Source organism: Pongo abelii, chromosome 13, assembly GCF_028885655.2.
Source record: "Pongo abelii isolate AG06213 chromosome 13, NHGRI_mPonAbe1-v2.0_pri, whole genome shotgun sequence".
NCBI classification, from domain to species: domain Eukaryota; kingdom Metazoa; phylum Chordata; class Mammalia; order Primates; family Hominidae; genus Pongo; species Pongo abelii.
In genome coordinates, this window is record NC_071998.2 from 117,714,474 (window position 1) to 117,740,326 (window position 25,853).

General features: G+C 48.0%; 1 protein-coding gene across 3 annotated transcripts in view; it reads left to right on the forward strand.

The window, feature by feature from the left end:
* Nucleotides 1-25,853, forward strand: part of MVB12B (multivesicular body subunit 12B) — a 179,347-nt gene that overhangs the window by 70,908 nt on the left and 82,586 nt on the right. For all 3 annotated transcript variants that reach the window (XM_024252634.3, XM_054520632.2, XM_054520631.2), the window contains exon 7: nt 24,298-24,392. In XM_024252634.3, the coding sequence (XP_024108402.1) occupies nt 24,298-24,392 (95 nt within the window). The remainder of the gene's footprint in view (nt 1-24,297; nt 24,393-25,853) is intronic.

Genomic DNA, 25,853 nt, shown 5'->3' on the forward strand with positions numbered 1-25,853 from the left:
AACAAATGTCAAAATAGTCAACATAAAATGTATTCTAATTTGGCTGAGTTAAGTCAGCCAGTATGCAGCAGGATAATTGAATGTTCATTAATGCTTCCAAGTAAAAACCATTTGTCTGTCCCAAGTTCTCCTGAGCGGTAATTTACAGGTAGGATGCACACCTGTGTGAGCCTCATCCATCAGGGTTTTTTGGGTTTTGTGGGATTTTTTTTTTGTATTGTTTTCCTATCCAGTATCTTTGATTTATTTTAAAATGAAATGTTGATTATTCATTCAAATTTTCCATTGAAGACCTAGGAAAGGATGAGTATGCTGTTTTATTCCTTGAGGCTTCAGGTCTCTACACTCTCCAGAGGAGGAATCTGATCGCCTCCCCTCTCGTGGGGAGCAGTGGCTGGGGCTTGTGCTCCGAGTGCTGGGGGTCTACCAGGAGCCTATAAGGCAGGCCTCTCAGTGGGGCCTGCAGGGCTGCACACCAGCTCCGGGATTTCCTGTCTTCCCTTTCCCAGCCAGAGCCCCAGACATTAAGCTGCGCTGGCAGCCTCCTCCTCCCCTGGCTTCTGCGCCTTTGCTCCCGGTGCTCCCTGCACATGAGGTGTGTTTGACAGGTCTCAGCGCAGAGGACTTCTCTCCCAGGAAGCCCTCCCGGAGGCTCCTGGTCTGGGCCTGTGCTGGGTCTTCTTCTCTGAGCGCTTCTGGGCCATCTCGAGTCCGTGTGGTGGTGTGGGCACGTGGTGAGCCTCTGAGGAGCTCCCCAGCGCCTACCTGAATCCAGGCACGAATTCAGTTTCACCATAAATGCGTCCCTGGCAACCCCTCCAGACTACTCCCTGGTCCCTGAGCACTGCATGGGTCTTTTCCTATGGCGAGAGTAATCCAGACTTGTAGAAAATTGGCAGAGTGTAGAAAGTATGAAAAAACAGGAATTCCATTTCCCACGAGCTAATGCTTATAACCTTTTGTTATATTTCCCTCAAGTCTTTTTCTTGTGTACTTTTTACATAAGTGATATCATATCGTGTAATAGCAAGTCTGCATCTTGCTACTGTTTTCTCAGGTAGCCTTAACTATAAACCTGAGAACCACGTCCAGTGCGGTCTTTGTGTGGCATGGAGCGAGCCGCTGGGAGCGCGGTGACGCAGCGCCCTCTACTGCCCAGCCGTGGCGGTGGCGGGGAATGCGGTTCTGAGCCGGAGCTGGTGGCAGGCCCTTTCGCCGCAGAGCCCTGGCCCAGGCCAGCCAGGAGGACCTAGGAAGGGGTGGGTCACAGATCTTGCTGCCTTCTTGAGTCTGTATTCTTCTCCAAAGCCAAAACTATGTGCTCTGCCTCCATTTCTTGTGTCATCACTCAGATTTCAAAGAATTTCCTGCCATTTTTTGGAATGCTATTCATTCCCAGCTTTATTTCAGACAAAGGTGGATCTTTGCACTGTCTGTAGGCCATCACCTGAGGACCTCGTGGTTCTAGCAGCACTGCCTTCTCTGTCCAAAAGCAGGAACTGCCTCTAGAAGCAGGAGCTTCCTGCAGAAGCTCTGTTATTGCAGAAAATGCTGTGGAGTTGTCCTTTTGGAGCGGGCAGGTCCCCAGGGAGAGGGATGCTCCTGGGCTGTATCCAGTGAGTTGGTGGCTAAGGTAGTAGAAGGTGGTTTGGCAGAGCTCCTCTCCCTCATACAGTGACGCTTCATCTCACACACAGACATCGCCATACACATCTCTTGACTGTCTTCTAGTGAAGGACAGCCGCTTCTTCTGGGACCCAGAGCCTCTCCATATCTCTGGCCACATGCGCTCCATCCCCTGCCTGCCTATGTCATGCAAGTCGATCAACAGGAGAGAGCTGGCCTGGGGACGGAGGCACAGTCCCATCTCTGTGGCCCTCTTTGGGGCTGGGCCCAGCTTTGTGAGTCAGCCTCGGGCATACGATCAGATGGTGGGGTTTCTGATTCGGCTCTGTGCTGCTGTCTGGGGCAGGGGGGCCAAGAGAGGAAACACCTTCCTGGGCTGTATCAGAGCAGCCCCTCCACCATCTCTCACATGCAGGGCGTCACCTGTTTCTGCTGGGAAGAAAAGGTTCCGCTGCTGCTGGGACAGAGGTTGGGAAGAGCCCCAGGAGGCAGGTGGGCTCACAACCGCTGGAGAACCAGAAGTCCCCAGTGTGATAAGGGAATGGCTCTGTGTCGATCCAGGAGGAGGCCCCTGGTGGGCTGCTGCCCTCTAGCTCAGCAAGCAGCAGAACCATGGCTTGATAAAGACATCAGAGGCATGCTTATCAAATTTGCAGATGATGCAGAGTCATTAGGGTGAGCTGACGTGCTGAATGACAGAATCAATAGTCTGCATCTCCTCTACAGCCAGAACAACCTGCTGGAGCCATGGGAGGCGATGGGTGCAGGCGGAGAGGGCCCCCGAGGTTCAAAAATCCATCACACAGGAACCAAACTGAGGCCTGGCTTAGCAGCTGAGTGTGTGAAATGGTGGGTGTCGGAGCGTGGGTGTGTGGAGTGCAGCCCGGTGTGCACAGCGGGAGGCCCTGAGTGGAGTCATGCTCCTGGGGCGTGTCCACTGCCTCACACCACCAGGCAGAGGTTACCCGAATCCAGTGTCAAGTTTGAGGAATCCAGTTTGAACCTGAGTAGAGACAGGCCAGCCCGCTGCAGATGTCTTAAGGGTCACTAGCAGAAGAGAAAGTAGAAGTGTTTCCAGGTAGGGATGGGGGGTGGTGAGATGGCTGGGGGCTCCAGAAGGCAGAATTAGGTCAGGTGGACTGAAGTTACAAGGAGGTAGATTTAGGCTTAACACTTTAAAAAAATCAGTAAAGACAGCTTCCCCAAGGTGAAAATTCTGTGGCATCAAGAAGCTGACCTGAGGGGTGATGCGCTCCCAGATGCTAGGGGTGGTCAGACGGCATTTGGATCCTTCAGACTGCAGGAGAATTACAGCAATCAGTGTTTCTTAAGCCTTATTTAAGAAACGCGTCATATTCCCTCTCCCCACCTACAGAAATTCAGGTTCGGCAGACCTACGTGTTAGGGCCACAGACACCTTGCCCAGAGAACTTCAGGGCCCTCCAGTGGGAAGGGAGGGCACAGAGCAGCGGGCCTTGGTTTCAGAGGTCCTCAAGCCGCTGTTGATGCTGCTTCTGTATCTGACTTGCAGCCATTGCCTTCCTCCACTCACCAGTGCCGAGGTCGGAGGAGGAGGCATGGATAGTGGAGAGTTGCTGCTGTGCAGCCTTCCTGAGAGGGAAGGCTCAGAGGGGCCTCCCACAACGTCCGGGGCCCTCCCTTGGCAATGTGGACGCCGTGTCTCCGTCCAGGGTAGGCAGGCGTGCGCTGACAACCAGTGGTATTCTGTCCCTTTCAGAGTCTGTCAGAAACATGTAGTCTGGCCTCCACGTGACTAGGATTTTCAGGACATCTCGTGTTTATGTGAACATCCATCCTGCGGGGGCTCTCCTAGAAAATCTGCAACGTGTGGTTCCAGTAGCCTCACCCCACCCTCCCCACTGACCTGGGCTGTCCTCACCATGGTCCTGAGGGAGAAGCTGCTGCCCAAACTCTCCTCCCCACAGACCCCAGGCCATGGGCACATACTGTGACCTTTCCCTAACACTGTCTCTCTTGGGGGAAAGGGTTATTTTCCCACCCGAAGCCACAGAGCATTTCCCAGCCATCGAGTTCTGACCGGCAGCCTCTCCTGCAAGGTGCAGCTCCCAGGAGCCTCTCGGAGTGTCAGCCAGGCCTGGGTTGCCCGTAGGAGGTGACGTGGTGCTCGCTATTGCAGTCATCTTCCTGTAATTTGTCAGCTCCTAGCAAGTTGTCAGTCACAGGTTCGGAAGTATGTTTCTTAGTGACAGACATAATTGTACTTAACTTTTTGCATGGATGTTATCAATCTGTGACAGATACTCTGGGAAATGGGGCATTTTGATTGCAGAAGATCTGTCACATGCATTTAGTCTTCCTCTCAGGGACACCAGGATTCAGTCACAACTTTTGCATGTCGATGTCAGGTTTTGAGAACATAGATCCTTGCTGACCTCAAAAATCGTTCCATCACTCCGATCCCAGGGCTGTCATCGGAAAGGTTAATGGCCCTTCCTAGAGGAGAGGAAAAATCATGCCGTGGTGATCTACAATTCAGGCCGTGCCGCCCAGGCTTGTCCCCCATCACATCGTTGTCAGAAGCCCATGAGCGTGCCACGCTCCATCCTGGCCTCTCCAACCCTGCCTTCCCTCTGGACATGGGGATCAACTCCACTACTTTCTGATTAACTCGCAGAGTAAGTCAGCAGTGGGGGTGGAGCCTTAGGTCACCGGCTGGAGCCTTGTTGTCCACACTGACAGCCTCAAATCCTTCGGCTACCTTCTGTCCGTTTTCAATTGTAAGATGTCCCTTGTACCCCAGATGACATGTCACCTGTCCTGTTGTTGCAGGACTTGAACAAAAGGCCCAGAATCGCACAGATCAGGGAGGCTGAGTTTTCCTTTTCCTGTTGAGGTGTTTACCTACCTGTTCAGAGTGGCAAAAAGCTTGGCGCTGGAGGCATTTGCCTGCGAGAAGTTTCTCCCTAGGGTTCAGTAGGGGAAGGCTCAGCACAGAGGATCGGAGTTGAAATCTGTGATTTCGTGTAAGGTGCATCATTTATGAGAGGGGTTCTGTGTATCCCAGGTGATTCCAATGACTCTTTTTGTCCCCTAGTAATAAATTGTGACATGGATTTTGAGCTCCACTTCCATAGTGGCAAGAAATGGTTTGGGGGCAGGTGAGCTAAGCAATGGAGCACTCTGTCCTGGTCCCATCAAAAGAGGGCTTGGGGTGCTGGGTGTGGTGGCTCATGCCTGTAATCCTAGCACTTTGGGAGGCTGAGACGGGAGGATCACTTGAGTTCAGGAGTTCAAAACAAGTCTGCGCAACATGGCAAAACCCCGTCTCTACAAAAAAATCAAATACAAAAATTAGCTGGATGTGGTGGCACAAGCCTGTGGTCCTAGCTACTCAGGAGGCTGAGTGAGAGGATCACTTGAGCCTGGAGGTCAAGGCTGCAGTGAGCTGTGATCATGATTCCTCCATTGCATTCCAGCCTGGGTGACAGTGCAAGACCCTATCTTAAAAAAAAAAAAAAAATGGAAGAAGAAGACGAGGGCTTGGGCCCTGCTTTTCTGGCATGGGGGCCTTCAGACACTTCTGCAGGTCATGTCCAGGCATAACTATGGGTCTGGCTTCGCTTGGAAAAATTAGATTTCCTCTTCCTTCACACTAAAGCCACACACGCTTTTTGTTTGTTTACCTCTAAAGACAGAACATACATTTTCATTGTCTTTTAAGATGAAGACTGTAGCACAGAGTTCTTTACACCGGGAGCACAGACATCAGCACGGGGGTGTGAATGATCCCACTGTGCAAGTGGCACCTTCCAGCCGAAAGGACCAGCAACCAGCCCTGTCTCAGAGACGAGCCCTCTGGAGGGGTCGAACCTGAACACTAAATCAAAGATGGATCCGGGGTGGGCTTCTGGGCTCAGGTATTATTTCTGTAAATAGCCTGCATTTACATTCTTTGCCTATAACTTTAAAGTCTGCGGTGGCCTGATAACTGCACTGGGGTTTTCAGACATACATATGTTCCTTTTTCCTCAATCCAGAACCTTCACTGGCTTCCTGTTATCTGACTGCCCCCCACACATCCTCTCACATTAATTAGGTGAGTCTCCTCTTGGCTCCGGGGCACACTATTCTTATTCCAAAAGCATCTCTGCTCTGGCCCTCACCATGCACCTCAGTTTGTACCAGCCCCTTCCCTCCTGGAAGAGTTAGACTGGACTCCAGAATGCTTAGGATTGGCCCTGGCCAGCCCCGCCCCAGGCCTATAGTAGCCCACATCACTGCTAGAAAGCCTGGCCTGCGTCGTTTCCCTTTTTCTCCTCCAGTTGCCTGCGTCATACGGCTTGGCATCTCACAGTTCCCTGTCATTGCCGCGTGTATTTCTGTTTGATCTTACTGACTAGATTTGCTGCTTAGTGATGACAGAGATCCTCATGTTTTCCTTTTTCTCCTTTAAAGCCTCAAAAGAGGCTAGTCACACAGAAATAGCAATGATGATCATATTGCATCACCGTTCATCAAATTTGAGCAAGTACTTTCAACCATGTCATCTCATTCCATGCTGACAGTAAGTGCTCAGTGGAAAATGTGTGGCCCCAAGATGGTAAAGAACTCTGAATTCCAGGTGGCTGACATGTGTTAGGCACCCAGAAAGTATTTATTGGATGCATAAAGTGAGTTAGTTTAATACATAGGACTGGACATCATTCATATTTTATGCATCGCCCCTTCCATCCGTCCATCCATCCAGCAGAGACTTATCATGCATTTATTAGGTGTGAGGTACTGTTCAAAGGCTTTACGAATAACTCATTTAAATTTTTTTTTTCTTTTTTTTTTTTTTTGAGACAGAGTCTCACTGTCGCCCAGGTTGGAGTGCAGTGGTGCTATCTCGGCTCACTGCAACCTCTGCCTCCTGGGTTCAAGCAGTTCTCCCACCTCAGCCTCCCGTGTAGCTGGGACTACAAACGTGTGCCACCACGCCTAGCTAATTTTTTGTATTTTTAGTAGAGACGGGGTTTCACCATATTGGCCAGGCTGGTCTCGAACTCCTGACCTCAAGTGATCCGCCTGCCTCGACCTCCCAAAGTGCTAGGATTACAGGCGAGAGACACCACACCCGGCCAACTCGTTTAATTCTAATAATAGCTCTGTGAGTCAGTTACTATTATCAGCCCAGGTTTAAGTTGAGGAAACTGAGAGTGAGGAGGTTAAATCCCTTGCCCAAGGTCATACAGTTAGCAAGTGTCAGGGCTAGGATCTGCACCCAAGCAGGCAAGCTACTGTTAGTGTGCAGACTGTCACGAGGCCCCTGGCCGTGAAGCCTTTCATCAGGGAGCCAAGCATGGGCCTGGAGGGGCTGGTGGGTAGGTGGGGTGCCCATTCAGGTGGCCCCGCCATCTTCCTGTGCAGCTTCTCCAGGCTCCTGACCAACAGCTGGTGAATGAGGACTTCCCAGGGCATGTGGGTGGGGAACTCGTCCTGCAGAGGCCCCTCTGGTCGGAAACCGCCTAAGCAGTCTTAGGGAGACGTGTGAACTTTGGCCGGTGTCCAGCACACTTGCACTGTGGTCGCCGACTGAGGGAACATGTGGAGGCCGCCCCAGGAGGTCCCAGCACCACCATCCTTCCCTCGCTTTGAAGCAGGCGTTTAAGCAGGGTTACGAGCAGTGTGGTTGATTCTGGTGATTGTGAGTGTGGCGTGAAAGAGGCCTGCAGAGCGAGGTTATTTGAATATCTTCAAAATGCTCGTGAACAGAGCAGTGGCCGCTCTTGGACCAGTATCAAACTTAGTTTTGGTGTCAGAGTAATTTTGAAGGGGAAATTTCATTAGAATGCAGTTCGGTATTGTTAGATATGAATGATGAGTTTAGGCTGAGCAATACACTTTTTGATATTAATTTTTAATACAGCTTCTTGGGAAGTCAGAGCTTGTATTTAATGAAGAATTGACGATTCGTCAGTTCAGCTCCCGCCTCGGAGCTGGCCTTGGCGTTCCCACTCTCGTGTCAGATTTTTGACAAGGTATTTGCTGCTTGTAAATGTGTTATCTTTGTGATTTTGGTGACTTTCTGAGTGTCTTATTTTTCTCAGTGGTCATGGTGGTTATGTGTGCTTTTTTGTTGTTATCGTCCTGAGAAGCAGGGTTAGAAATGGGAAATTATTCCCTTCTGAGTCCAGCTCGCGAGTGCGCGAGGGCTCTTTGTGCAGTTGGTTTCAGCACCAGGATTTGGAGAAAGGCTTTTTTCAGGATTATGAAAATAGTTTTCTGTGTGTCAGAACAGATTTATCAGTTCACTTGAGGGTCGATTTTGTGAACCAGACCATTTAGAGGAGGATATTTTACCTTTTATCAGAGTGGAAGCTGACAGTCTATTTGCAGGTAGCTCTGTGGAATGTTTCACCTGGGTCTCTCAGTGTAAATCTAGCTGCCAAATAAAGTAAAAATGGGCGTTAAACCGGCGATATTTCCCAGGATTTTACTACCACCCCCCACCCCCCGCCCCAACTATGCTGCTCTATTTCGATGCAGAGTTTCAATTATTAATTGGGATATTTAATAAAATCCTTTGCTTGCAGTTACTTTTAAAAGGCCTTTTGAGTTTATCTGGGTTTGGTTTTTGCCAGTGGGTAGGGTAGAATTCAATCTGAATATCCTTCATGAGCAGCAGATGTTTTGTTTCCAGTTGAATAATAATATTAATAATTATTATTATTAGAATAAATGCAATTATTATTATCATCATTATTATTTCAGCTGTAATTTTCTGGGCATCTTGTGCCAGGCATTGTGTAAACATTATATATATATATGCACACACATACACACACACAGATATATATGTAGTTTTAATCTTTATAACCATGTTGTGAGGTGAATAATTGTGTCCTCATTTTATTTTGTTTTGGTTTTGTGGGGGTTTTTTTTGAGACGAAGTCTTGCTCTGTCACCCAGCCTAGAATGTTGAGAAGACTGAAGCTTGGAGAGATCATGACTCATCCAAGGGCAGAGAGTTAGGATTTAGAGGGGCTGTGAGCAGAGGAGAGGTCTCACCATAATGCCCTGCCTGCCTTCAAGGAACCTCAGGGCTTCCTGATTGAACGCTGACTCTCTGCTGTTAGCTCGACGTTGCATGGGACCAAAAATCACCATCCAGCCTGTAGCCCACATTCCACCTCCTCCTCAGTCATGGCTGTATTTTGTTAAACAAATTGTTTTCCACAGCTTTTGAGATGGATTGGGCAGGGAGGAGACAAGTGTTGCCTTTGGCTCTTTGATAGAGGATGTGCTGCATTCAGTCCAGACTGCAGCTTGCCCTGCGCTCTCACGCACACAGCCCTTTATGAATCTGACTTTGGCAGTCCCCCGACTCTCGAATTTTCGAAAAGCGGATATTTTAGTAGGCTGGAAGAAGATGAAAAGCTAGCGGTGCCCATATGTTCCTTGTTTTTAAAAGTAAGGTCAGCGAGATTTAGAGACTCTTTAAATATTTCAGTTTATAAGATTAGACTAGATCATCTGGAATGGAAATGTGGTGCCCCTGGTCCCAGACTTGGCTTTTTTCTTCATTTCTTTTATATGGGAGGTAGGTGTTTTGGCATTGCAAGGTTCAAGTGTAATAAAACTTAAATGTAGTGAATAAATACCATGATTTGGAGTGTTGCTGTGGCTATGAAAGTTAGTTTCCTTTCTTCATCTTTTTTTTTTTATTAAGTAATCAGTGACTTGAAAAATAGCAGATTGGTACAAGGATTGTAACTTAAGAAACTGAAAACTCCCATGCTTTAAAGGGGTATAGGCTTTGACATTTTTCTGCGGAAGCATTTTCTTCACTCATTTAAATCTTCCTAGGCTGAGATTAAGCATTCATCCTGAAATGTACACTTGAATAGTTTGAAATTCAACACAAGTGTATATTTTTAGTGAAGACATTTTCTCTTGGGTTATCAGTGGTCAGTGATGTAGTGGTGGTTTTGCTTGACCCCAAGGTATTTACAGAAGCCAAGGATCTGAGCAAATATCTAGCCCAACCCCAAGTTGGGACTAGGTCTCACTTATTGGTACAGCACACCTAATGTTTTATGCCTCTCACCCAAAAAGCATTTTTACGGCCAGGATGTGCCCATAGTCACCAACAGTAACTGCTGGGAGACATGTCAGGGAGAGGTAGCTGTGGTCACTGCCTTGTACAACAGCCAAAAGCCCAAAGCAGGAGGGACCCTGCCCTTCTCTCAGCACACAACGAGTGGGAGCTCTGTGTGCTGGCCGGCATTTCCCATCATGTTCAATAGGACACATTCACTCTTCATACTTCTTCAATTCTAAATTTCAGAAGTAATTTGTCACTTTAGAGGAGGGCGTCATTAATAATCATTATTTAGAACTGTCGAGTCTTCCTCTCTGTCTGTGAGTGTCTGAGTTAAGCATCCCCAAAATTGGCCTTGTTGGTGGCAAGCAGTGCCCCCACATTGACAGATCGAGACTACCCCACCCCCACCGACGCCCTCGCAACCCAGTTCTTCCCCGTCTGCCTTTAATCACCGCGAGGGGGGCAACAGGGAATGGCTATGGCATGTCCTCCTGGAATTCATTAGCGTTATTTCCAAAGACCGTGTTGTAAATTGAGATTTTTTTTAACTGCTAGGAAAAAATTTCTCCTTAACTATTTCATTTTATTGAACTTAAAAAAAAAGAAAGAAAGATTTTTCTCGTCAAACTTTTGGAGCAGAATAGTTCAGAAACTCGACTTCAGATCCCACTGGGTGTGGACCCTGAGTTGTAAATAAAGCTGAAATCGCATCTGGTTACCCTTGAGCTCTGGGGTGAGGGCCAAGGAAGAACCCCCAAACCTTCCGATGGGTGGTTAAGAAAAAGAATTGCCATTCAATGTATGTTAATGCGCATTGTTATTCTTTAACATTAAAATTCCACTAAAGTACTAATAATTACTGTTAATATCTTTCGGTGGAAACTTACAGTAAAGGAGCAGTAGTAGAAACAGTATTTAAGGGCGAGCTGCTGGCATGATAAGAATGCAAATAAGCGTTATTAGCCTAATGATTTTGCCGTCGCCATGGTTGTGCGGCAGCAGTGTTGTGAATATGTCATCCGGCACCCGTGAATTTGGAAAGTGTGTCAAAACACAACTTCAATTAGTTTGCTCTAATTATGGCTCTGGAGAGTTTGTAACTACATCACTCCTCATTAAAAGAGATTTTCTTATATGGATTAATGTAATATACAAAGGAAAGTTTCAAAGTTCCCGATGCCATTCGCTCCCCCGACGAATGAGCCAGGAGCAGGCCTGATGGCCTGCAGTGGGCCCAGGCAGGGGGCTGGGGCAGCTCCCTCCTTCTACCTGGTGATCCACTTCCGGCTGAAAGTGGCCACTGCAAATGGAGCCATTTCCACAAGAGGGTAAGTGAACCCGTCGCAGGCTTTTAAGGGGAAATGGCTAACCTGAAACTATCAGGATGCCCCTCCTTCTCGGCTTCTCGGAGAAGGCTGGAAGCAGAAAGGTCTCTGGACCTACCGTGGTCCAGTCCCATGTGCGCACTCAGCCCTTGGCCGTGTCCTGGGTCTTTCGGGGAGATTATGTGGGAAAATGTATTGTTTTTGGTCATGTAGAATCACATGGTATCTATGAAATGTTAGTAAAAGTCTTTTCAGATAGCAAAGGCGTACATTAAGGAAACGTAATCACCAAGCTGATGGATAGTTCTAAATGCTGATGGATAGTTCTAAATGCTGATGGATAGTTCTAAATGCTGATGGATAGTTCTAAATGCTATCATTGAGCCTTGGCCATCTTGAAAGAAGAAAGAGAGTTCACATTTTTTTGTCCTGTTGTGGACGTTCCCCTCCCCGAGGACACCTGTCCCACAGCGCCCACCTTCTTGAGTCCTACTCTGCAGGGTTTGGATGGCCACCTTGTCACCTTGCCTCACATCGGCCTTGTGGGACTGTTCCTTGAGCTTTGCTGCCCCCACCTCCACCATTCTGCTGAGCCCCTGGCCACAGTGGCATAGTGACTTCCATTGTGAGGGGCTCAGTGATGCATTTTGAACCCAAGAGTTAAATTTTAGAATGCTGGTTGAGGAGGCCTGGGTTTTGGTTTTCCTTTGATTTAGCCACACGGTGCAGATGATCCAAAATACAGCCTTGAAAACATTTTTATGGGCCTTTGCATGTTCTATTTGTCATCAGTTTTGGTGAGTAACTGTGTGTGTGTGTGTGTGTGTGTGTGTGTGAGTCCCTTGGGCCTTCTTTACACCACTCACAGGCAGTGTTACTTTGAGTGAGTTTTATCACTCTCTGAGCCTATTTCTTCCTCTGTGAAATGGGGATAAAAATGCCTCCTTTGCAGGATTTGTCATGAGAATTAAATGGGGGGACACAGAAAGCACCACCCTGGTGCCCAGTGAGCACCCATGCATGCTGGCTTTCTGTCTATGTCCAGGGTTCAATGCAGAACTTAGCCTAAGCATGAGCAGGGCATCCCCTTAGACCTTTCCTTTGCCACCACGTGGCTCCCGCCTGCTGCAGTTGCAACTCCGGTCACCAGCACCCCTCCCGCACCTCACAACATCAGAGACCGGGCACAGGCATCCTCCCCTGCAGAGCTGGGACTAGAACGGCTGTGCTCACAGGTGAGCAGCTGGGAAGGGGTTAAGATAGTAATTGTGTAAGTCTTCCAGGCTTTCTCCCAGTTCTGCGATAATTTGATGAAGAACTTCACCCTAATTAAATATTCAAATTAGGAATAAGTGTCAATATGGCTTCCCATTGCCTGGAATGATGATTAATTGTATTCAAAACTCTAGTGGCCCACTGTAATCTAAACCTAACCGTTGTTCTTGATTATTTCTGCACCACACTTGCCATGTTTTTGTTTTAAGATTTAAACTAGTAATTGATTTGCCATATGCCGTCAAGCTGCACATACTTTATGCATTTAGGAACTTGGGGAGTTTGGAATTGTGATTTCCTTCGTCTTCCAGTGGCAACTTTTTTTCCCCTTGTCCAATGCAGAGTGATTTGGTTTTTTTTTTGTGTGTGTGTGTGTACGTGTGCACGTGCACGCATGCATGTGTGTGTGTTGCCCATGAGGAAAACCCATTCTACAGTCAGCCTGGTAGGTTGGAGTTACATTGATCATGGCAAATGGGCTTCTTGAATGGAAAATGAACAGGTCTGTGTTTGCACTTACTTCGTGCCCTGTGTCATCTCAGTAAAACAACATGGCATGGTGGAAACAACACGAATGCACATCCTAGCCCAGCCATTTTCTTCAGCTGTGTGACTTTGGGTGAGTTATTTAACCTCTCTGAACCACTTTTCCCCCATGTATAGGGTACTACTTCCCTTGCTGGGTTGTTTAGATTAGAGATATGTATGAAGCATGAGTAACAGTGCAAGTGCCCAGTGAGTAGTAACTGCCATAGTCCTAAATAATTACAGGAGCGAAAATTCCAGGAACAAAGCCTTCACGCAGGCCTCCCTGGATAGCCACTCCCAGCCATGCAAGTCAAATCCCATTTCCTACCTCTCTGACTCCCGGAGCCTCCATTGCCCATCCTTGCCTTTGTGACATCTCTCGGGCCACTGTCTAGACTCTTGAATTACTATTTCATTGCTCGGGCCTCTTCTCCCCAGCCAGTCTTTTCTTTTTGCAGGTGGGACCATGGCTCCCACGTCCCTGGATACCTCCCAGGGCCTAACAGAGTGCCTGGCCTGTAGTAGACTCTCAACAGATGTTTGTTATTTTGGTTATTTCTTTCTTTTTTTTTTTTTTTTTTGAGATGGAGTCTTACTCTGTCACTCAGGCTGGAGTGCAATGGCGTGATCTCTGCTCACTGCAACCTCTGCCTCCCAGGTTCAAGCAATTCTCCTGCCTCAGCCTCCTGAGTAGCTGGGATTACAGGTGCGCACCACCATACCCAGCTAATTTTTATATTTTTTAGTAGAAACAGGGTTTCAACATGTTGTTCAGGCTGGTCTTGAACTCCTGACCTCATGATCCGCCCACCTCGGCCTCCCAAAGTGCCACGATTACAGGCATGAGCCACCACGCCTGGTTATTTCTTTCTCATGCCACTGTTTTAAAATTGAAGCATATAACCATATTGTCCTTTATGGCCTATCTTTTGATATTCAGAGCTTTTACTTTGTGATATAGAAGATTTATGTTTGTGTTTCAGTTGACTTATGGATAAATTCCTAAAGGGGAAGATACAAGTTTCATTTGGTTTCTTAAACTGTCTCGGTGCCAGGCAGTGCCTAGCACACAGTAGGAGCAGCACAATAAAAAAAGTGCGCTGAGTCAGTTGCCACATCCTAATTATAGCGGCCTTGTGTGCCTGTTGATACCAGTCCAGCTCCCCTGGGATGGGCTTGTATTCATTGGGTAATACTTGGAATTAAGTTTTAGGTCTGGGCATAGAAGGTTTATAAGATAGTGAATATAACTGTAGAGGAAATAGGTCTGTTTTAAGTTTTACAAAACCTTACTTGTCTTGGCTGGTGTCAATTACAAAACGAAACAAAAAAGAGACTCATTAGACTGTGAGAAATCATAGTAAACTTTGCGCATGGTGGTTTCTGTCTGAGGCTGGCTCCAAAATCAATATGAAAAGAAAAATCACCACAACTGAAAATATTTTAGAGCCTAGAGTGATTAAAATAACTGACTTTCTGTTTTAGTGGAACCAAGTTACAGGAAAGAATTACAGTATCTCCTCACATCTCTGGGTCTTCACAGATCTCAATTTAATTCAGAGCCTCACTTGGGAAACACAGGGGACTTGGAGCAGGAATCCTGGCTGTGAAGTCGTTGAGGAGGATTCGAGTGTTAGTCAGGCCCTTACAGCTGAAAATGATTCATTTTAATTACCTTCCAGGGCGATCCGATACCTGAGCATATGGTCTTTAAGAAATAAGGTTCCCCAAACTGTCAGCAAGTGTGGGCAATGGTCAGGGACCTCTTTCTGACACCGTTGACCAGCCTTGGAGAGCGGGCGCTCTAGAAGGTGCTTATTAAAATGCCAGCAGGTGCAGCAAAGGTCCCCTTCCCTGTGACTCCCGCACCCTGCTTGTGCCAGGTGTTTTATAAGAGCCTTTTTCTTCATTAAATGGCATTCATTAAGCACGTCCTTACACCTGGCACAGAAGCTGTGCGTCACAGATGATTTCTTCCCAGTGGTGTTTGCAGGAATAAAGTGGAATTTCATTTAGCCATTTGCTGTGTTCTTCTTCCGCTTCCTATCTTAACTTGATTTTTGTTGCTTTTCATATTTCTTCTGCCGCCCCCACAATCCATTCCTCTCCTTTGTACATGACCTCTGGTCTTTGTCCACCAGCAGACACATTATATAGAAAACAAGGTGTCCCTTCAGCACCAAGCACCACCACGCTGGATGCTTTCATACGTGTGTCTCTTCTACTCTCCCAACCACATTGAGAAGCATTCCCCTAGTTTTTGCCATCTTTTTTTCTGATTAAAAGAAATAATTTCTCATAAAAAAAAACTAACACTTAAAAAATATGGAAAAGCAGTGGGGAGAATCCACACTCCCACCTTAGAGGCTTCTGTCGTCAATACCATGAGCCTCTCGTGCCCCTCAGTCACCTCTAAGTTACTCCCTCCAGCCCTTTGCTGTACTGTAGCTTAGCTGTGTGTGCCCATGGAAAAAAGATTGTCTTATGGGATTGTTTATAATACATCATTCTGCAACTTTGTTTTTGCTTGGCTGGTTTTTTGGTTTTGTTTTACTTAACAGCCAGTCTTTGGGAGTTGCCCATTTTTACAGGAAAACCTCTGGCTCTCTTCATCTGTTCGTTCTGTCCTACTTTAGTATTATATGAAAATTCCACATTTTATTAGCCTCCTCTTACTGATGGTCATTGGGCTGCTCCCAGTTCATTGCCATGACAAATGCTGCCCCAAGGCCCTGGTTCCTGTCCTTTCCTTCCGCAGCTGAGATCATATTCCATACACAGATCCCGAGCGTCTCGCTCCAACCCTCTCCACAAAGCCTGTAAACATCATTTTATGTCTGCGTAATATTCTGAGTCAGACGTTGTAACATTATTTCCAGTTTTTGAGTAGACCGTCATAATTAAGAGCATGAATTGTGTAATTGGCCCCATCAGCATTCAAATCCAAGCTCCTGCACACTCTGTGTTCAAGTCCAAGCTGTATCCAGCAGAGAGGCAAGCTGTGGAGCCTCTCTCAGACACCTGTGGAGTAGGGGTGCTCTCAACACCTCGCCGTAGGATTGGGTTAGGGATCATAAGATGCATATGACAGGTACACGCTGTAAACAAGTCAACTGATGAGATTTTTAAATTTTCTTAAATAGGTCATTTCCCACATTTCAGGTTCTTTCCTCAAATTTCAAAAAGGGAAGAATAAATGCTGGTCCTTTTGTCCCATTACTTCACCTTTCTTAGGTATTAAATTCGAATCATCTGGAATGTATTATTAAGTGTTTCTCCTAGAGAAGGTGACATGAATAATCTTCTGTTGTTGTCTTCCTGCACAAAAGACAACTTGAAGTAGTACAAAACTGCTGAATCACAACTATTTTCCCCTTCAAAGCTCTGTGGCTGCATCGTCTTCCAGCATTTAGTATGGCAGAGGAAAAGTCTGAAGTCACCATCAGTATTTGCCAGGATGTGTCCTCTTTTCATTGCATTTTCTGGAATCCTATGAACCCCATTGGTTGTGTGTGTGTGTGTGTGGTGTGTGTGTGTGTATAAGAGTTGGGAGATCAAAGTGGCAGCTGCCTCTGACTATGATTGCGCCTCTGCCTTGCTAGTCACCACTCTCTCGACGCTGCCCTTTGACAGTCTAGGAGGACAGCAGGCACTGCAGCTGCCTGGGCAGAACCGTCTTCATTATATGTGGCCACTGGGTCCACAAGATTAATGGTAACATTTTAAAAATTCACACAGACCTGGAATCAGCACTAGAAAATACAGATTTAAATTAACAAGGAAAAAGCAGAATCCCATCAAAGGAAATAAATCGTGCTGGCAACTATTGTCACATAATAAAATGTATTCTATAACTGAAGGGCTTTTATATGGAGCTGTCTGCAGCTTAGTGGCCATGTTAATTGAATAAGGTGCCTAAGACTGACTTGGGGGAAAAAATGAAATTCCCCTCAGCATGTATTTAGCTGGAGCCATCATTGGTGGCAGCGTGTGCTTGCTGACCTATTTGTTACAGAACAGCCAGTCCCTCCTGCAGAGAGACGTGATGGCCACCAGCAGCAGGAGGGTGAGCCCTGTCTCCTTCGGGCAGTTCCGTGGGCAGGGGGAAGGGGAGGATAGCTTGGTAACGCTCCCTGAGGATTTAGGGACTGTTCCAGTTACAATTCTCCAGTGACCAAACAGATTTTGGAATAATAATTCATCATTCGAGTCAAGTGGCAGAAATGGTTGTCCTCTGATGGACAGCCCTTGCTCCAGGGATCCAAGACCTACTGGGGAAGGTGCCAGAAGGCCTTCACCTCCTGGCGCAACCCTAAGTAGAGACAGTTTCTCCAGCCTTTGAGTCTCCTTCTCCTTAGTCTGCGGGGGAGCTTTATGAACTCTCCTAAAATCTAAACTCATGGATCTGCCTACAGAGTTGTCAACTTCGGGCCCACTAAAATGACTCCACTGAAACTGCTGTCCATAAGTGCACCAGCCACCATCATTCTCGTGGACCTCTCAGGTTTGTTTTTTTTTTTTTAATTTTTATCTATTTGTTTATTTTGAGACCAGATTATAAAACTGGCTAATTTTTGTTTTTTTGTTTGTTTGTTTTTTGGTAGAGACAGGGTTTCGCCATGATGCCCAGGCTGGTCTCAAACTCCTGGGTTCAAGCGACCCACTCACCTCAGCCTCCCAAAGTCCTGGGATTACAGGCATGAGCTCCCACTCCCAGCCGACCTCTCGGTTTTGTTTGATGCTGTCGAGTACCTGCTCATTCTTATAACTCCCTTGGCTGGGAGCTGCAGAAAAGGTGAGCATCCAATGCCAGTGGCCTAGTGCAGCTCCTGGTCTCTTCCTTCCTCCCTCCTCCAGGTACAGGGTCGTGATCGGGGCCTTCCTTCAGTCTCTCCTTAGACAGTTCAACTTGTTTATTCTCATGAACCAGAGGGAAATGAAGCCAAAGAGTATTGGGTTAACTGACCACAATTCCAAGCCTAAAAATAAGGACTTTCTGTCTATGGATGCCAGTCCATAGACACTGGATGCTATGGTCATAGGCATAGGCACTGACCAATAAAGAGTCTTCTAAAATATTTTAAAAGACAGCCAAATATTTCATGAAACAGTGGTACCACAATTTTTTAACCAGTCCTCCATTGTTTGATGGTTCATCTGATTCTAGTTTTTGGCTTTATAAGCAGTGCCGTGATGAATTTATTGTTTACATAAAAATATCGTGAATCAGAAGTAGTTGCATTTTCCAAGCCATTAATCAACCCAGTCGTGGGGATGAGAAGGAGAGAAGTGACAAGGCTTCCTGGAAGTTTCCCAAAACTGTCCCTAATTATAAGTCAGAATCAGATCAACAAGTAGTAGGTAATCTTAGAGGATTTTCCCTAATATTTGTTAAGTGCTCACTGTGTGCTGGGCATTGTTCTCACCCCTGGGGATGTGGTGGGAAGAAAAGCCGTGGTGGAGATCATGTTCTGGTGACATGAAAACAAGTCAGACAGCCACAGGGAGGAGGCAGGTGTTATAAGAGTGTGGCGGGGGTGCCTCCTCAGAAGGGTGGCCTGACTGGGGAGGGAAGCCAGCCGCTGAGATCTGGGGACAGTGGCAAGTGCAAAGGCCCTGAGGCAGGAACAAGAGCAGGGGCTGGAGGAACAAAAGCGGCTACTGAGGTTGGCGGACGTGAATGCAGGGAGGGTGGACAAGACGTGGTCAGAGAGGAGGGATGGGCCGGAGCTGGCAGCACCTCCCAGCCGTGGGCGGGTTTGGATTTCATCCTGATGCAGAGGAAAGGCCCCGTGGGTTCTGCTGTGGTGCTGCACGGAGGCCCTCATGAGCCAGATTCTAAAATAATGCCAGGGTGGCAAGAATGGGGAGAGCGGGAGTAGGATTGAAGCTCGCGTACTTGCATGTGCTCACGCGTGCCTGGTTCCGTGCTGTCAACCCTGCCTGCATGGTGGCCCTCTGTGCCGTGGGAGGCAACACACCCCTGCCAAAGGCCATGTGGCTCCCTGGTGCTGGTGCTGGGATTTGGACCCACATCCAGCGGACTCGGGGGCACTGCCCTCAACCACTACAACTGGTTTGCCTCCCTGGGTGTGCGATCGGGCCATTGGTCATCCAGCTCTGTATATTTCACTGTAAGTTGTCGGGATCACTGAGCTAGTGAGCAGCAGAGGTGTCCTGTCCCTGGCATCACTGATTTCAAAAGGGCCTTCAGGAGGGACCCTGTGGCCCTGATTGAGTAGTCTCATTTTATATACCCGATAGTGAAGCTGAATCGGGGTAACTCTAACATAGCGATAACCACCTCCGGAGGACACATGGACTGACCTCTTCATTAATACCTAGCTTTCCCTTCATCAACTTTACCTCTCAGGGCCTCAGTTTCCTATTCTGTTAAATGAGAATAATTACTCCTATCTAAAAAGGTTGTTGAGGGGATGAGGCCGAGTGATATATTGAGGACCCCCAGCCCAGGTCTGGCAGGTGGGGCTCCACCCCACGCTGGGGAACTGGAATCTCATCTCGCCCGAGACCCAGCTGATGGCAGAGCCTTCGTCCTTGTCTCTCACTTTCAGGCTAATCTGACACCAAAGCACCCCTGGGCCACTTCTCCTTCAGCAGGTGACTTGTCCTGTTTAACCACAAGTAATCTGTCCCTGGGGCCCAAACTGTTCATTCTCATTAATGGGAAGCTTTGATGTGCCTTTCTGTCCTGTCCCCATGTCCCCTGCTTCCTGTGTCCAGGAATAGTGGAAGCAGAAATGCAGGGGAAGCTATTTGCCGTGTAGGGAGGAGCCCTTCTCCCTAAAGCTTTCTCTGCCCAGGGGGCCTTCCCACCTGCTGCTCTCTGACTTCCGTCCCTTACCCACTCTTGCATCAGCTACTTTAGCTGGAGTATTCAGTAACCTGACTTCAATTCAGCAGATCCCTACTGAGCAGTTATTCTGCAAAAAATACAGTCAGCCTGTGACTTGAATCCTCTTTTAATTTCACATTTGCGGCATCAGGCACACATTGTCTATCGTATATGAACAGAAACCTTCTTTTTTTTCCCTCTTGTAAATGCCTGGTTGCTGCTGCTGCTGATTTCTTCTTACCCATACCTGGTTTCCTCCATAATGGAGAGAGGTGAGATTCAGGGTATAAAACACAGACCCCTGGAGTCTAATTGGGAAAATACACACAGGGAGAAATGAAATGATAGAGACTAACAGCAGTTCATGTCAAAAAAGAAACCCAGGAGTTTTAGTGAGCCAACTACAACACTTGATTTGGTCAACAAATGGTCAGTAATTGTCTACCCTGTGACAAAAAATTGTCCCAGAAAATGAAGTACAAAATTGATGATATTTGGCCGTGCTCTTGAGGAGGTCACAATCACATTAGGGGACAGGTTTATATCAGATGACCAAAGTGTATTGTGATACCTGGAGTGGGGTGAGAGAAGACACTCAGGCATCCAATCCAGTCTGGGGCAAGCCCAGGAAAGGTTTTTCTAAAGAGGGGATGGTTGGGTGGGATCTTGAAGTATGAATAGGAGTTTGGAGAGTCGGTAAGGAAGAATGGAGGTTCCTAGGAAGAGGGAGTGGCATGGATAAAGAATCAGGCCTAGGCGTGAGAAAAACAAGGCCTGTTCAGAGATTAACAAGACTTCCACTCTTCCTGGAGGAGAGGGGAAGTAAGTAGTGGCAAGAGGCAGAATCTGGAAGGTGGACTGGTGTGCCGGAGATGTGGAAGTGTGCAGAGTGAAAAGACAGCTAAGCCAGCACCCTTGCAAACAGCAACCTTGCAAAGGTTGGAGATGAAGTGGGAGTTAGCGGGGTGGGGGGTGGTGGGCAGAAAGAATCATCTCCAATGAGGGAAGAGAACCTGGGGCAGGGGGTGAGTTGTAGGGTGAGCCAGGCAAAATCTGAGGCCCTGGAGGGACAAGAAAGTTTGGTCCCGGACATCAGTATTGCATAGGGCAGCTGAAGAGCCAGGCCCCTTGATTTCTCTGTTGTTCATATACTTTTTTGTTGTTGTTATTGCTCATATATTTCTTTTAAGTCCTAAATTTCCCCAAAACTGTCCATTTAGAGGGTCTGTGGCAAGTCATGTCGACAGGAATGAAGTCTCTGCACAAAGTAGGTGGTGAATAATTGTAGGCTCATGATCGTTTGCTGCCACCATTCCCATCACATTGGCGTCTTAGTTTTATTTCCTCACTCTCCCACAGATGGTCAAGCTTTTGAGATTGTAAATTGGATCTTGGCACATTTCTGCTTAAAAATCCTTCCAGAGAAAGGCAGAACCCATGCTGGGCTCCACGTGGCCTGGCCCCACCCTCTTCCTGGCCTTCTAGGCCTGGCCACCCTGGCTTCCTCCTAAGTCTGGTGGAGGTCAGACTCCCCACAGAGCCTTGAGTGCTCACCCCTCCTCCCTGCTATATCTCTCTGCTTTCTGCATATCTTCAGTTCCTACCTCAATGTCCCTTCCTCCAGGAAGCCTTCCAGGGAGCCTCCTCCTACCCTGCCCTTCATAGCGCTTGAGTCTTCCCGCCTTCCAGAGGAAATGATCACACTTGTAAGCAAGTGTTCAGGTAACTTTATGGATATTTTCGTGTCCCCCTGCCTGTCCTGCCACCACTGAGTCCCCCACAGATCTGTGTTGATGCATATTTGACCACCCAACAGCTCGGCTGGCCCCATTTTCTCCTCTGCCTCCCGGCTGGCCTCTTTGCCATCATCCATGTCCACCTGGCTCCCAAAGTTCTGCTAATGCTCCTGCCTCCTCTGTGAGCCTCCCTGAATGCTTCTAGCCCCTGGAGTGTTTACCGCACTGCACAGATCGCTCTGCATCCTTAGTTAGGTTGCGTGCACCTTTTTAGGGCTTTGGAGGCTTAGAAATCTTAGTCTGGCAGCCATGAAGCAAAATACTTTCCTGGCTCCTGGAAATTCCCTCATTAGTATAGTGAGTGCAGTTATATCCTCTACCCTAGATCCTTTTAGTCACACACACAAGGCCCTGAGCTCAGAAGGGCCTCACCATGGGTTTAATGCTCTGCTGTTGCCATCTTGAAATTCTTGATAGCATTTGAATAAGGACCCCATGTTTTCAACATGCACTGGGCTGTGCATATTGTGTAGCTGCTCCCATACCTGCCTTGAGGGGTGTTGTGAGGAGCCATAGGACGATGTGTGACACCTGCATTCCCAGGGCTGGCACCTGGTGACACTCTCAGCAGGGTCACCTGTCATCATTTTAGTTCTGCTCAACCACAACCACAGTCGATAATTCACTCTTCTGTTTGCTCAGCTTCATTGACTAAGTGCTGTGGTCAGAGACATTGATCAACTGCTGAAAACCCTTCTGCAGCTGCTCCTCACCCTCGCAGGGTTCCCAGACCTGGCCAGTCTTCAGATTCACCGCTGGAGCTTGTTAAAAATAGATTTCTGGGCTGCACCCGGCCAGGCCCACTGAATCGGACGCCCCAGGGTCAGGGCCTGTGATTCTGTGTTGTAGCAAGTTCCCAGCTGACTGACGCCTTCATTAATGCCGTGATGGGAGTTTAGGAACCTCCATCCTAGGAGTTTGAACCCAAGCCTCTTGTAATGGTGTTTGGCGCCCTTTCCGTCTGGCCCTGCCTGCATATCTAGCTCTGCTTCCGACGTGTGCCCTAACCCTATGGGGAAGTGCTGGCTCTCTCTGACTCCGTGGTGGGTGCCTTTCACTCCCATAACACCCTGAGGGGTCCTGAAGCCCCGTTTCCTTTAACAGAATATATTGTTCCTTCTTTTCATGCTTACCAGCACTTAGTTTTTCTTGTTCTCCGAGCACATGTCACGTTGCACTGTGATTTGTTTCTGCTTTATTCCCTGCAGCCTGAGCTGAGGGAGCTCACCTCTGTACCCTTAGTTAGCAGCAGTAACAAAGAATATTCAGGTTCCCTTCATGCACGCCAGCGCACCCAGTGTACACGCTTACAGTGCATGTGTCTGCTGGTTCCCTGAAGCCCTGAGCATACAGTTGGTGCTTGATTCAGCCTGGCTGGGCTGTGGATGAGTGTCCGCCATGAGCTCTCACTCTGTGGCTGGCAGACCCAATGCCTTCACAGCCGTTGGTGCTCATATTGCCCCTGGAAGGCTCCTTCCGGTTCCAGCTCAATCCTGGACCTGTGGGAACATCCCCTCCCTGGAGAGCCTTTCCTCCCAGGAGTCTTTTTTTTTTTTTTTTTTTTTTTTGAGACAGAGTTTTGCTCTGTTGCCCATGCTAGAGTGCAATGGCATGATCTCAGCTCACTGCAACCTCCGCCTCCCAGGTTCAAGCGATTCTCCCGCCTCAGCTTCCCAAGTAGCTGGGATTAGTAGAGACAGGGTTTCACCATGTTGGCCAGACTGGTGTCAAACCCCCAACCTCAGGTGATCTACCCACCTCGGCCTCCCAGAGTGCTGGGATTACAAGCGTGAGCCACCGCGCCCGACCCTCCCAGGAGTGTTTATGCACAGCAGTCATTCTAGAAGGTCACACATGTGCTGTGTGAAAAAGGCACCTAGTAATTGACCACTTACTTTATGTGATAAGTGTTCCCTCCACCAGTCTCTTCCTTTTCGGAAATGTCCGGGTGTGGCCACAGGTTAGGCTCCTGAGCTATTGCAACACAGCCCCCAGTTATCCCACCAAGAGGTTTTGTTGTTGTTTTTTTTCCCCAGTCCTGTTGGGTTTTAAATATTTTCCTATTCGTTTTTCTTTTCAGCATTCACTACAGGCAGCTGGTGACCATGCCAAATGGATTGTTTACTTTTGACTAAATGCTCACTTAGGCTGTGTGTTCTTTGTAAGCTTTAATGACTCACACCTGAGCCATCAAAGACTGTGCTGTGTGTGTCTGGAAGGTGCTTTCCTGAGCACCTACTGTGTGCGCTGCCTGAGGGGGAACAGACAGACATAGCAGTTGAGAGCGATGTGCCATCCTGATTTTCAGAGGTCGTTAGTCTCCTGGACTCATATGGCAATAATAATTCCCAACACCTTTATTTACAAAGTGCTTCATGTGCAGTGATCCTCAGCAGCCCTGCGGTGTAGGAATGGAAGCATTTGCATGGCTCCTGGAATAAACCAAGGCTGGTGTTCAGTGCCTGGGTTGTTATGGTCCCGCTGGTGCATTTTGCCCAGTGGGCAGAGATCTGGATCAAACTGCCACCCCGTAGAGTCCCTTGGGCCTGCTGTAAGGCTTGGGACACACTTTCTTCCTCTTGGATGTCCTTTCTAGTATGGAAAAAAAAAAGGTGGCTGCTGATGTCTAGAAACTTCCAAATTCCTTGAGAGGACTTGAGCCCAGTGGAGGAGTTATGCTTGATTGAGAAGGAGGTGCTGGCCAGAAGCACCTGCTCTGCCCGCTGCTCTGTGCTGCATTTCAGCTGTTGATGGCGTCGGTGCTTCCTGAGTCTTGGGGAATGCTCCTTGTAATCTCCTTTCTCTCCTCCTTCTCTTCCTCAGGCACATCTCCCTAACACTTCCTGCCACCTTCCGAGGCAGGAACAGCACCCGGACGGACTACGAGTACCAGCACTCCAATTTGTATGCCATATCAGGTATGTGGAGCCACTGCTGCAGGCCAGCTACGGAGTCTGTGTCCTGGGCACCACCTCCTTCCACACGTTCTCTGTCTTCTCGTGGGATTTGTCTGCCTTAACCTCTCTTTTCTTCCCTGCAGGGGGCCTGTTCCCTGCAGGGACCAGGCCTTCCCTTTCCTTTGTGTCACCACAGCACTTAGAGAAGGGCCAAATACTCAGCATGTTTTGAAACTAATGATGAAAAACAATGTGTGGATTTCACAGGCTTGAAGGGAGGTTTCCAGAGAATACTCACCACATTGTTCACCTGCCAGACCCGGGCAGGCTTCCCACGGGGCCTCGGGAGCAGCGCTGAGCTGAGCCCTGGTCGGTTCACCCTCCCATATCCAAGTCTGTCCTCACCTCTCATTTCTCACAGCCAGGTTTGTGGCCAGCGGGTACACTGGCGGTCTCCCCTCACACCCCTGGAGCATGAGTCTGTGGTTTCTGAACTCGGCCTTGAAATTGATAGAGTTACCTTGGCAGGAACTTCATCAGTCCTAGTTTTCCTTTTCACCTTCACCCAGGGAGGGGAAAACTTACAAGCCTTATTACAGAATTGAGATTCATTAGGTGCTTGGCAGCGCAGGTGACTTGCTAAGAGCCGAGGAAACCCACAAACTCGCCTCCGATTATCCTGGGCCGCCAGTGAGGGGTGTTTGTGTATAAGGGGAAAGTGGCAAATCGGTGCCACTTACCAGCACACACCCTTAATGTTGAGTGACATTTTGAACACAGGAACATGGCATTCATTCATGTACCATAATGAATCGGTTATTTAAAAGGTAATCTTTTTTCTAAAAATTGCAACTACAGGTTACTAAATAGATGAAATAGAACAATGGCATAATTCTTGTCAGTATTAGTTTTTCTCGTTATGATCACTCCCTAATAGGTTTGGAAGTATAAGCAAAAGCCAGTTGTTCCATTTCTGGGTGACATTCCTGCTGAGAAGGGGAGGAACAGGGATGTTCTTAAGCCCCCGTCCCTGGCTCCACTGCAGGAGCTAGGCTCTCCAAGGGGAGAGGGAACGTGTTTGTCTAAGAACAGCATCTCCAGGGAGAATTTCTTTTGTGCTGTGGCTATTTCAGCAGAGTCGACAAGGAGTATAACAAGTGTGGAAAGTTGACCTATTTTGTAGAAAAGCTGAATATTTCCCCAGATGCTTAGTGGCATGGAGGTGCAGAACAGGCCTGTGGAATCCAGCATGGCGCCCCCATTCAGAATGCACACAAGGGAAGCTCCATCAAAACGGATGACTTTTTTTCTGCAGCTCGCAAATCTTTTTCCAGCCACAGCATTTGGCTACACCCACTTTACCTGTGTTCTCTGATGGCTTTCCCAGCTGTTGGCATTTCTGCAGGAAAGACCCACAGAGTGAAATCTCCTATGGTTTGGCAGGAACACTGCTGTCTGCCTCTGGACCGCTGCTTCCTCGCC